The sequence below is a fragment of the Corvus kubaryi genome, unplaced genomic scaffold, assembly GCF_017639235.1.
Source record: "Corvus kubaryi isolate FWS band 111438036 unplaced genomic scaffold, C.kubaryi_AGA036_p1.0 37398, whole genome shotgun sequence".
Lineage (NCBI taxonomy): Eukaryota > Metazoa > Chordata > Aves > Passeriformes > Corvidae > Corvus > Corvus kubaryi.
This window is the reverse complement of record NW_024581137.1, coordinates 11,910,797-11,924,246: the sequence shown is the minus strand read 5'-3', so window position 1 is coordinate 11,924,246 and position 13,450 is coordinate 11,910,797. Positions and strand designations below refer to the sequence as shown.

At 43.0% G+C, this 13,450-nt stretch overlaps 1 protein-coding gene across 1 annotated transcript in view; it reads right to left on the bottom strand.

Annotated features, from left to right (window-relative positions):
- Positions 1-7,855, bottom strand: part of KIAA0895 (KIAA0895 ortholog) — a 26,183-nt gene extending 18,328 nt beyond the window's left edge. Inside the window, exons 1-2 of the mRNA XM_042043002.1 lie at positions 7,680-7,855; positions 145-827 (exon numbers count right to left, since the gene is read on the bottom strand). Coding sequence (XP_041898936.1) covers positions 145-827; positions 7,680-7,704 — 708 coding nt within the window. The 5' untranslated portion in view covers positions 7,705-7,855. The remainder of the gene's footprint in view (positions 1-144; positions 828-7,679) is intronic.
- Between the last annotated feature and the right edge of the window lie 5,595 nt (positions 7,856-13,450).

Genomic DNA, 13,450 nt, shown 5'->3' with positions numbered 1-13,450 from the left:
GTGCATTCTCATCTTTGATGCATTTTTAAAACAGCAGGGGAGAATGATAAGGAGGAATTACTTGCTATAAACAAAGCCAAATATCATGTAGGTATAGGAAAAAATAATCAGTGGCAAAGGAGGGAGAAAAAGAAGTAACTATACCTGCTTAAGAAATCTGTCAGATGCATGGCTGTGCTTAGCTAACACATTTGGCAGAGCAGGGTTTTCATACTGAAATTGAGGATTGTACGTGAAATCTGAGTTGAAAAATTTAACCTTCTCTTTCTCCACATTGGAGGGCTTGATTGCAGTCAGTAAGCAGAGTTTTTGGCCAGAGGCATCGCCTTCCTTCCCGTGGCTTTTTGAGGACTGGGATTGCTTTGGCTTTGTCAGATTAGAATGCTTTTTAATTCGACTTCTGGGCCGCGGGGGCAGCCCCGCGGCGCTCCCTGCGGCCGAGGCGCCGCCGGCAAACCTCACGCTGGTGGCCCCGGGGCCAGTGACCAGGAGGGGCGGCTGCCGGCCGGGGCAGCACCACCCGCCGCCCAGCAAGGGCAGCGGCACCTTGATTCTGCGGTGCTCGCTGCCCCGCGAGGTGGACGAACACCGGGTGGTTTTCCAGTGTTTCTTGTGGTGGGCGGATGACTGCTTTTGTGTGTGGTGTTTCTTCTCCTCTTTGCTCTGCAGAAGGACGTTGTAGCTACTGGTTCCTGTTGTGAAAATGTCCTTAAGGATCCCAGAAGGTGGATGCTGGAGGCTGTTTTCATTATTAATGTTCAGCTTATGAACTTCCAGACTCAGGAGGGATTTCCTAGAAAGCTCTGTCTTAGGCCAGTGAAGTTTTTCTGTATTTAGGGGGAAAAAAAGAAAAAAAATGAGGACAAACTTGATTTTCACAGGGATACTAATCTTAAGGACTCAAAGCTGCAACATAAAGGAAACACAAAATGTCTTAACTGCAGTCACATTACCACTAATCTTGACTTCTAGGCATAGGGGAGAACTGAGTGTGTATTTTTGAACAACTAGACTGGGACTTGTAAGGTCCAGCTATACAAATATTTTATGCTTGCATCTCCATGCACAACTACATTGCTGGCAGCTAAGAACTAAGTTGTTTAAAAAAAGACTCTGCAGGGCTTCACGAACATTTACTGCTACATTAGAAAATGTATAGTTTTGAGCTGATTGATCTTTATCATGCACGGAAGGCTTTCTGTATGCATAAAGAATAACTTAAAACATGGGAAACTGTATAGGAGCATGTGAGCAGTGTTTACAGTGAAGTCCCACAGGGATCTGTGCTGCAATACAAGCAGTCTGGTGTGATCTCATCTGCAAAATCTGATTCACAGAATTTACTCTCAGAAAAGGGTGAGAACATTGGAAAGGGCCAGCCACAGTGAACAATTTACAACAGCGTATGGATAGTAATATATGTTTAAAAGACTTCGGTTTCACGTGTTCAGTCTTAAAACAGACAGTAAGCTGTGTTTGAAGAGGAGAGAGAAGAGAGATCAGCTAGTTACACTCCTGAAAACCCTTAAGACCACACTGGTTATTTCATCTAATCAAAGTTGTTCTACAATAACTGCTGGCTTAAAAAAAAACCACTTTAGAAGAAACACTGTAAACTAAAATGAATGCAAGAAGCAAACAAAGTTTCTTTAATGAGTGAACCCTCCTTTCTTGCTCTGACCCCTGGCATAGCCTTCGGGGGAGACTGGTCCCTGGTGCAGAGCAGCTGCACGGAAAAGTCATTGAGGATTAAAACTGCATTTAACATTTGCGCTGCCTTGTTAGAGAGACGTGACCTCGCTTCACTGGTTCTAACCATCCCCTCCTCTTGACAGCCAGTTCCTCCTAGAACAGTAGGTGAGCTGAGACTACAGGTACAAATATATCGTGTCACCGAGAAATGTTTCCTATTTCTGTACCTAAAACAAAAGGATTTGTGGAAGAGGAGATGTGGCTGGAGCATGATTAAAGCCTGCAAAAGGCATTTGAGCATCATCCCACAGTTATACATAGCTGAGCAGTAATTGCTTTACATACAGTAATTATACTCTGAATGGAACACTAGCAAGAGATCATTAAAATGCCTCCAAGGCAGGGAAAAAATCCACAGTGGCTTAATTCCAGCTTTATTTTCACAGTAAAATTAGGTTTTGCTCCCAATGTAAGCACTATGCCAACGCATTTCATGCTGTTGGACCTCTGTCAGTTCCATGTCAACCTGTGCTCTTCAGTTCTCCCGAACACCCTGTCCTAAAAACAGACTAGAGGTCCTATTTGCATGATCATATGAAGGGTGATCTGCAGCCTGAGTGTTTCCTCCACTGGAAAGAAGAGAGATAGAAGCATTAGATTATTCTCTTTCACTAAAGCATGTGTATCCTGTGGAAACTCAGTTTTCTTCCATGGTAAGTTTGTGAATCCCCTTTTTATGCTTGGCACAGAACGTGCTCCTTGGCATTCCTGTTCAAATTCTGTCAGATCATTCTCATCACATACATGACAACCTGCCTACATGGCTTATCTTGCTTTCCCATGAGCTGTCGTGGTGAGAAACCACAGCTCCCCATCACAAGGAGAACAACATCAAACTAAATACAACAGAGAGATACATTTTTTGGACAACAGAATAGGATGACCACTCTCATATTTCTTGGCAAGTATTTGAGATTGACTTCAGACTTCTATCAACTATTACAGTATGTGAATCCTTACTTTTAAGAAGGGTAAATGAAAACTAAGGTTTCCAGAATGTCTGAACACATATTCAATTTCTGAGCACATGACTTTGCTTAGGTAGACAAAATTGAAATTGGAAATTATACAGCTACTTCTTAAAATATAGACAAAGAAATAACATCACACTAGAGGCATTAACACTTCACCTTCTCCAACACAACCTGCTCCAACTAATCAACTTCTAAAAGCCACAAAGAATATAGAAGCCTTAAATTGCTGCTATAATGGAATAATTTGAACTAATACCACACATGTATCTACGAAGTGACAAATAGAAAAGAAAAAAATGGAAACTGAATTTAAGGAAACAACTCAAAATGACCTTAAACCACCTATTCCCTCCCCCAATGCTTTTGTCAATCTAATACCAAAAAGTCATGACAGCAAGCTGTCAGAGCTAAGAGGTGCAGTCGGCCAGTAATAAATGCATTTATATGTAGACAATTGCTGAACGTCGTAAGTCAGAATTCTCCTGGAAGTGTCACAAATGGTGGTTGAGTGCTGAACATGCACTGGCAGGTTTCACATGCACATGGCTGGTATCAAAAATAGTTGTCCCCAATCTGTAGTTACTTTACGAGTGCAATCTTGTAGCAAAGTGATTTTTCAGCTGCCAAACTAAGTGTGGCTGTCCTTAATTTTCTTCTGATTAAAGGATACCGTTCCATGCCTATTTGTGCTGGAAACCTAGAATCAACAGGTAATCCAGCAAATCTGAAATATTATAATAGATAACAAAGCAGTTTTCACAGAAGTCATATAACTGCTGTTCTAAAATTTTGTAAAAGTCTTCTGAATATCATTATGAAATAAATTAGAAAATAATATTTGAGACTGTCAAATTATGTTGCAAAGCACCAAATTTAAAGTTCTTTCTCTAGAACATTTGTTTAAGCTATAACATATTTTAAACTCACATCTGTAAATCAGACAGTATCAACTAAACTAGGAATATACTGTCTTCTAGTAAACTTGACTTACTATATCCAAGAGTTTCCAATTATTAGCAATGCCTGGTGATTGAAAAAGAGGTCTAATATTCTGAATATAAAACAAATTCATTGCACCTCCTGAAAAGCTGCTTCAGTATTTCAAAAAGTACTGAGATACCATGCTGCTAAAAAGTTGCCAGTTGTAATGGATTATCAACCCAGATTAATTGCTTGGATTGCTTAGCAGTGATTTCCAGCTTTTAAATTCTGGATACCATTGAACAGATGACTGGAGATTACTTCTAAAAGGTATGAAAAAGGCAAAGTGAAAACCACCATGCTATGACGTAATACCATCCTCCATACCAGGATACAGATATCACGCTACAGATCCCATAGGTTTTATCTTTTGTATCTCATCCACGGGTGTTACACGTGTTCTGAGAAGTACAAATCTGAATTTGCTGACTTTACTTATTTCTGGTTTTGCAGTAGAAAACTGCCAAAGAACATATGCCCAGGGCTCCAGTTACCTTTGAGAACTTCCCTCATGTAATTTATGTACAAAGATTCTTTTCATTGTTCTTGCCTCCAGACGCTCAACAGTCACAAAGCCACAAGTCCTTCAGCAATTAAAAAAACCCTGAAAAACCACAACAAAACTAATACAGTCTCTTCCTAAAGATTCTCCATCGTGTTTACTTCCATTTATTTATATCTTGTTCCTTTCTGCAACAACACATTAATAAAAACATGGTCCTAGAGACATAGGTGAAGTATTACATGAAACAATCTGCCACATTTGCAGCGCAAGGTGATGTAGACATAAGCAAGGAGGGGACAGAAGGGCTGCTTGTCCCCCTTTTGTCACAATTAGGGTACCAAAGAATAGGAAACCTTCCTGTTAATGGCAATTTGGTCTGTCTTGGGCCAAGAGGGGCTCTACCCCTCTTTAGAGCCATGGTGTTCAGCTCCTGCTATCCCATAAGGTGGGCTGGCAGGGCAACCACCCCTGTGAGTCTAAAGAATCTCACAAGACAGCAGGTTGTGCCCTGGCCAAAATCCCATCATTGTCAAGATATCAGTTGGAGCTGGCAGTACTGGACTTACTCCATCCTGCAGACGCAAGTGTACTACATGTCACAGAACAATTCAAAATACCACAGGCTTGATTTTGCAAAAAGAGGAGTTTTACCTGTAACTTCCATTTATATACAGGTAGCTATTCCAGTGACACAGCAGTACTGGAAAAGGGATGGAGTCCAAGACTGCTAACAGTGAATACGTGGGAACCACAAATCTCATTACGATTCTGCACTAATGAAACACTTTCCATGTATAAATTGCATCCCAGTCACTAGCCTTGAACCTTGCACTATTGCAGACACTGCCTAATCTTGTCAGAGATTATTTGTTAGAAAAAATGTTAGATTTTATGTTATATTCAGGAGCCAGATTATTGGTCTCCATCCTTTAGAAACTGATGGATTGAGCTAATAAGTCAATAATACGCGTGGTAAAGTCCCAGTGTATGCATTTTTCTAGACTTTGGAGAGTGTTGTATAAATACCTTCCTCTAGGCTACAGGGCAGCAACTATCCAAGCAGCTTCCTAAATACCTGTTCCGTAGGTGGAGTGAGGTTAATGACAGGTATTTGCGGGCACAAATCTCTCTGTCTGGCTAGCCTTACTCTAAACTAGCAGACAGCTCCTGCAGTTTCCGAGCAGCTGTCACTCAGGTTATATATGCACAATGAACAAATCCTTTCCAAACTGCACGTGTGACTAAGGAGCTTAGCAAACATTTTCATGGAGGACTTTCTCCTGTCCTAGGAATGTAATGGTCTGAGCCACTACTTTTGTTTTTCAGATTACCATTACCATGCTAGAATATGGTTGAGTTTCTTTTTGCTCAAAATCAGAAATTATTTCAAGGCTGACTTGAATTTTCAAATTTATAAGAAGGCAAATAATGTAGGTGATCTATCTACAAGCAATAGTTAAGTCTGAAACGGAGAGATGAGAAAGAACTACACAGATGTGACAAGTAAGATTCCTCCTTTGACACACTGTGCAAAGGTACAATTACATTACAAAGAATAATTATTTCCAATACTCAGACACTTAGAATAGACTCACAACACCCTGTAGTTTATGAGCTCTAGACTGTATGGTTTGTGTGTGCAGAGGGCTATAGAAAGAATATTCTGAAAAAAAGCAGGCAACATAAACCTGTAATGTTCCACTGCCACTCAAACACTACAGGCTTATATTTGTGGCATAACAGAATCTGACCAGAGTCCTATCCTCTATTTCCTCACCACTGCAAACACCTTTAAAGTTTAAAAGCACTCCAGTTTTGAACAGAAGCTGTCAGGCAACCCGAACTAGAATGTACTGGAAGCTCTGTCTATAATGACTGAAAATGGTTTAACAGTAGAATTAGGCAATGAGTTTTGTAAAAACACTGACACTGAGTTACTTTCTATTTTCACAAACATCTTAGTTATTAACTTAGTTATTTCCTTGTATATTGGGAACTTTTACATTTAACCTAAGACTTTTTTTTTCCACAAAAAATATCCACCTATTTACTTTCCTCCTTTAAAGGTGTTATCTGTCATTCAGCTTTTAATTCTGAGCTTCAAAACCAAGGGCAGGTTTCAGCTATCAGCCAACTTGTATATCTGATTCATTAGCTGCCGGGGTTTGTAAGTAGCTCTGGACTTTATAGGACTGATTGGCAGTTTGGATTTTCTTCTTTAAAATGACAATGCTATTTGAGATGGACTCCTTCTACCTTAAAAAAAAAAAAAGTATGGACTGACTTGTGAGCAGTTTCCTGCATGTTTGCTTCTACTATATTGAAATACAGTATTATGTAACTGACTCCAAATTCGGGTCCTTCAAATTAAATTACATGGGCACAGTAATAATCAGTAAAAGTGAAGACTTGGCTCTAATGAAATCAAGCAACAAACTCCCACTGATTTAATAAACTCAGGATATAAGCACAGAACACTGATTTATAGGCAGACTTGCACAGGACGAAACTCTCATCCAAACAGATCTCTGGCTTGTTCTACTGCAGCACAGGTGCAGTCAGGAATATTTGATGGAGGGATATTGACTCAAAATAACTATCTTTCACGAAATCTCATCCTTTAAGATTACAGTAGCTATTGCACATCTCCAAGGATGCTCTGATCAATCCCATGAACTGTATTTCTGTTTCCATTATCAGAAGTAACACTCTAGTCATATCCATGCCCAGATGGAACAGCATATCAATTATGCAGAGAAAGAGTAGCTGTAAGAGATCTTAGTTATGATTGCAAGGGTACTGAATGAGGGCACACTAAGACACCTCCAGCAGATTGCTTGTAGATAGATTTCCCCATGGCAAAGTAACATTGGCTTGAGCAGCTGAAGTAATGACACATGAAAGGATGTCAAATTTAAACAAGGAGAACATCTGTTTTGAAGCAGCAACTGTATTGTAGGTTTTCCTGCATTCCACATGTACACAGCACGGAGGACAGCGGTTTTGTGTGGCACCTGTCTATATGATCGTTATATAGTCATAATAAAGGTTTTTATACACGCATACTATAAGGATTTGTTAACTTCTCTGAGGACGCAACAACGGGTAGAGCCAAAGCGTATAAGACACCAGATATAATCAGCAATAGTTTTATTAGCATTCTTCCTTGCATGGTCTGTCTCTCGCTCCGGCAGAGCGGGTGTCACCTCCGCACTCCCCAGTGTCCCGGGGCAGGGTCTGGGTCAGCAGGTAACACGCTCGCTCCTTATATTCACCGGGGGGGCTCCCGCTCCTGGAGCCAGGCAGGTGTGGAGCCCCTACCCTCGTCCCCAGGGACCAGGTGACACCCCACCGACACCCGCGGCGCCGCTCGGGCGATGCTTCCCCGCTCGGCAGGGAAGAGCTGGCGGCCCGCCGGCTGCCCCGGGCGCCGCGGGGACCGCGCCTCCCCCGCTCCCGGTACTCACCGGTGACACAGATGGACTCCAGCATGGTGCTCCGCCGGGCAGCGCCGCCGCTCTGCCCCGCCGGCTGCCCCCTGCGCGGTGGGCTCCTGGGCGGGGAGCCCTGAGGGGAGGCGGCAGGGAGGCAGCGCCCGGCGCCGCGGGATGTGCCCGCGTCGCCGCCTCGGCGGATCCGGGGAGCGCGGCTGGCCCCGGGCCGGCAGGCGGGAGCCGCGCCGGCAGAGCCCCCGCCCGCCCGCCCGCCGTTGCAGACTACAAGTTCCGGCGGGCTCCGCGCGGCCCGTGCGCTGGCGGGGGCGGGGCGGGGGGGCGCTGCACCCTGGGATCTGTAGTGCAGCGGCCCGTGTCCCGGGGCGCCACCCCGCTGACGCCAGCGGGGAGCATCAGCCCGCCGTATCCCACCGGCACGGCTGGCCCCAGGTGTCAGCAGCATCGGAGAGGCTATAGCGCCAGCATTTGCAGGAGTCTAGCGAGCATAACTCACGTATAGTGCAGCGTTGCAGTCCTCTGATAATTATCAGCTACCATCATCGCTGCAATTGGTAATAGTTGGTGTGATTGGTAATTATCTGCTGGATCTGTGGCAAGCAGAGGAAAGACTGCATGGGACAAAGGGTGCTTAGCAGGATATGTGCCACCCTGGGAGATGGGTCTCATGCTCGGGGATATCCCATGGAAAAAGAGGAATTGCATCAGGGCAACGGTTTAGGGCGATAACTGATGGTTATCATACATTGATAAGTAGTAAATAGAATTCAAAGTAGAAGACAGACTTTATATTACACCCTCCTGTCGCCTTACTTGTCGTGCAATCTGTTGCTTTGCTTGTGAAACCTTTCACTCCTTGAAATACAATCTGTGCATTTTAAAATTGAACACCAAATAGGAACAAATTATTTTATCTTAGCAATCATGGCTGTGCAAGCCATTGATGTAGGCACGGTGTAGGAAGATTCTGTACTCTTCATGCAGACTTAAGGGCATTACTGAAGTCGGATTGCACATCAAAGCATTTTACTGTGTTAATGATGCATTTACTTTTTTTAAACAGCCAACTCTTATTGGAGTGAGCAATTTAATTGAAAGTGACTTACCAGTACAATAGTGCTTAACATAGATCATGTGAGCGTAGTGATCTCCCAGGGAGTGGAGAGCAGGGAAGTTGTGTGCTGCTTTAGTTGAGTATCTTAAATATCTGCCACCTTCCCTCCCGTCAATAAATCCATATCTGCAATGTGCTCTACACAGAGACTCCCTCCATAGCACCGTCCAGTAAGATCTGGCTGTATCATCAAGTAGCAGTGGAGGAAGTTCTACAGATCACAGCTTGATTATACTTTAGGGAACCCCTTTCTGTGTCCTAGCTGGAAAAATTTTACTGAGCTTCATATCATTCTTCACAGGCAATAATTAAAAAACAAAAATAAGGGTTTAAAGCAAATACTTTCATTTTATTTTCTACTGCCTCACAAACAGTCAAAACCAGGTACTCTTAAGACCAGCTATGAAAAGACTGAGGTGTCATTTTTCTCAGTCGGCTAATGAGGAGCCAGTGCTGAAACACACTTCTACCTAGCTGACAAATTTGATGTCCCTTTTAACTTAAATTCTTTGAAGAACCGAGAAGATATATACTCTGTCAACATGTCCAAGTTTAACCTAAAATAGCCTCTAAACTATTTTGCTAACAATGTAGCATCTGGAACTTGCAGGCTTGTCTCCAAATCTCAAATTGCAGGAACTGAATAATCACTTTTAAATTTAGAGAGACAAAGCTATCCCTAATGGGTTAGAGTTTGCTTGTGATACATGGCAATTACAGAAAAAAACCTCAAAACCAGTGAATTGGTTCAAGCACTGCAAATAATCAGCACAGCTGATGAAGAAATGATAGACGACTGCTAAAATATAAAGTCAATGTACCATTTTACCATAACTTCCCAGTGGTTTTGCTGCATAGACCCTGATTCTCCTTCTAGAGATGCTATTCTTTGGAAGCCATAGCAATGAAATCAGTAACTATACAGCTATTTTTATGTATTTTACACATCTACCCCCTCTCCTTGCTCCATCCAGTGAATGCCTTCTCTCCATCTCTTTCATCTCCTGCCTACTTCTCCCTGGTGTCCAAGAGTCCTTTTTCCCTGAGTGCTTGGGCACTCAGTGACCCCTGAATCTGCTGCCTCCACTTTGCTTTTTTTTCTTTCCCTGCTAGCCTTTTTCCTTTGCAGGATGGTGTGAAGGTTTTTTTAGGTCATACTAGCTCCTGGCTGTAGCAAGAGGATGCCAAAAGCAATAGCAGCAGAAGGCACAGAGGAGGGATGCTAAAAGGCCACCTGTCCCTGCTTTCTGCTTTGTCTCTGGGCAAACTTTGTCACTTTTGTTGATTAAAAGCATGACATGGAGAGGTCAGTTGAGAAAAACATTACTGAGTATCTCATGACAAAAATGCTACACACACACATATATTTATAAAAAAATTTTTTTATCTATATTTATATCTCTATATCTCTATCTATCTATCTATCTATCTGTATCTATAGTGTACCTCTAGCAGTTCTGACCTCAAAGACTTCTTAGCTTGCAAGTCTGTCTGGAAGGACAGCGGGGGAAAAAGTCAAGCTACTCTGTCATGAAAAAATTCCTGGAGGCTATCAGTGAAGCTGGCACTGATCACATTGTAGCAAGATGAGGGAACATAGGGACAAATTGTGATGTTTAGCTGAGCCACACTGTGGAATAGAGCTTAAATGACAGAGTTCCACAGTCCAAATGGATCTATATCTATTGTAAGGAGCCAGAATTGAAGGTGACATGCATCTTGTATTTCAGCTTTAATATAACATTACTTCCAGAGATAATTTCAGATTTACCTGATCATACCTTCAGAGTTAATTTTATATTCACCCAGTCAAAAATACTCCAATGTCTTGCATGCAGAGAAGTATCTTTATAGGAATATTAGCACCAATAAGCTCTGCAATGTGTACAGTCTGGAAGAGCAGTGACACATTTTATTGATCTCTGTATCGCTCAGAAGCTAACACTGCAAAATTCCAACACATACATGCATATATAAATGCATATGTATAGATGCATATATAACTATATATGTGTATATGTGCATTTGGATTTTAAATGTGTGTGTATATATATATATACACGCACACTTGTTTTAACATCAGTTTTATTTGGTTCCTCCCTCATATTCACACCATCTTTCTGCTACTTCCCTATGACAGCAAAGAATCACTGATGAACTATGAAAGCTGAGAATGAGAGTCCTTAACTAACTCCGCATAATTTGGCACAGCTTCAGGCCCTTCAGAGTGGCAAGGTCAGCCTTCTCTCCCTGCTTAATGACTCTTAGCTGGCTGAGTATCTCCTGACCAAACAATTTCATTGATCAAGTGACTCCAACTGACCGTCCTTCCAGATGTATTCTTTCTAGAAACTCCTTCAGAAATGTCTGACATTGCCTTCTGATTCCAGCTGGGTCCTACACTCCTAGTACACAGCAAATGCAGCACATGCTTGTGGGAGCTGCTTACTCATAGACTTATTCAATGGGACTGCTATTTTAAGATGCACAACTTGATAGAGCTCCAGTATTCAGATTGATTTATCCACTGAATTTGTTCACGCTTTATGCTGTGGAGGCTCAAGACCATACACTCAACCCAACAAGGGCAAACAAAACATAGGCAAACCTTGCAGTAAAGGGCAGAGAAGTGAAAGCAACGTAAGATCCTTGCGACATGAACCTACGAGTGCAGCTGACTGTTGTCTGCTACCATATGAGGAAAGAAATATGGGCATCTATTGTATACTCACAAATGCACTTATACCTACTAATGAAAAAGAGGCTGCTTTCCTATGGCAGAGAAGTGGGCTATAAAAATATAATAGTCACAGTAAAGCATGCACCTCCTTCAGTATGGACTGATGGACCAACTCACCCCTCTTGACCTTTCCTCCTCTAACCATCTGTCCACTTCTGCAGCAATGCCTTGTCACTAGAGGGGTCCTTCTGAGAAAGGCAGGGTGTTGCCTTTGGCAGTGGCAGGCAGGACTGGCAGTCAGCCCGAGCAAAAGCTGCCTGCCGAACTGCAAACACCAGCAGATGAATCAGAGGTACCTTGCTGTGGCAACACAAATACCAGGTATCAGGCAGCACAGGCAGCACAAGACAATTTGCCCCTGTGCTGGTTTTGGCTGGGGTAGAGTTAATGTTCTTCACAGTGGCTGGCATGGGGCTGTGTTTTGGATTTGTGCTGAACACAGGGTTGATAGCACAGAGAGGTTTTGTTATTGCTGAGCAGGGCTCACACAGAGCCAGGGCCTTTTCTGCTTTTCCTACTGCCACACTGGCCAGGAAGTTCAGGGTGTGTGGGAGGCTGGGAGGGGACACAGCCAGGACAGGTGACCCAAACTGACCAAAGGGACATTCCAGACCACCTGACATCATGCTGAGTGCATAAAGTGGGGGGAAGAAGGAGGAATGGGGGGATGTTTGGAGGGGTATTTGTCTTACCAAGTCACTCTTAGGTGTGATGCTGGAGATGGCTGAACACCTGCCTGCCCATGGGAAGCACTGAATTATTCCCTTGTTTTGCTTTGCTTGTGTGTGCAGCTTTTGCTTTTGCTATTATGCTGCCTTTATCTCAACCCACAAGTTTTTCTAGCTTTTACACTTCTCATTCTCTCCCTGATCCTGCTGGTGGGGGAGTGAGCAACCAGCTGCATGGGGCTTGGTTGCTGGCTGCAGTTAAACCACAAATGGCACCAAAATTACAATCTATTAAACATTTGTACTTTGTGCCTTTTGAAGTTCGCCAACTCTTTTGTGGTGCTGGGATAAGTTCAGTTGAAAAGCAGTTTTCCGAGTAATGCATTGTCCTTTTTGGCTGATCAGGTGAGCAGTTCACTCTTTCCTTAACCAACCTGAAAAAAGCACAATGTTCCTCTCTCTATTGCCATTCATTTCCTTATCTTTTTCTCTTCCACTTTGTTTATTCGATCCTATTTTTTGCTAGTCCAAGCTATACAACACTTATAAAATGAGAAGGGGATATCCAAAACCCACAAAACACTGCCTTAGCAGCTTTTTAGAAGAAGCAACTTGTGCAGTAGTAAGTGTGAGTACAGGGAGTTTCGGGGACAGCTCTCAGCTGCATGCTGGGCCCAGCACTCTCCCACAGCAGGAGCTCCAGTGCTGGTAGCAGGGGACCCTTCATAGCTGACATCAGTGGGCAATGACCCAGTAGCTGTGGAAAGAGTCATGATGTACTTCTTCATCAAAGCATTTCATTTCATGGGACATCCAGATTCTCACACTTAGGACAGGATCTGAGGATCTGAAGATTTTGTAGCCCAGAAGGGACATTTCCCGATCTGGAGAAGGTGGTCTTCTGGTAAACTCTGTTTTTAAGGAGAACCACAGACTCAGTGGGGGGCAGAACCCAGGGTATAAACTCACTCTCTTTTTCCAGTTTCCAAGTACATGCCTGGCACTGCTACTGAGCCTTACTTTGCAGATTCCCACATAGTTTGTGAGGTTAAATGGGACTGTAAAACAGCTGAGGATATTTTATTTACTCCATGAGAAATAACACCTTCCAAGGGGTATCAGTGACAAGTTCAGCCAATGGAAATAGGGTTTAATAGTGTTGGGGAGAAGCATAAGCCAAACCAGAGATATTTTCAGACTTTATTCACCTTCATCTTCTGCCTGTTTTTGGAGAGTCCTGGGCTACCACTTTATCATGGTGTTA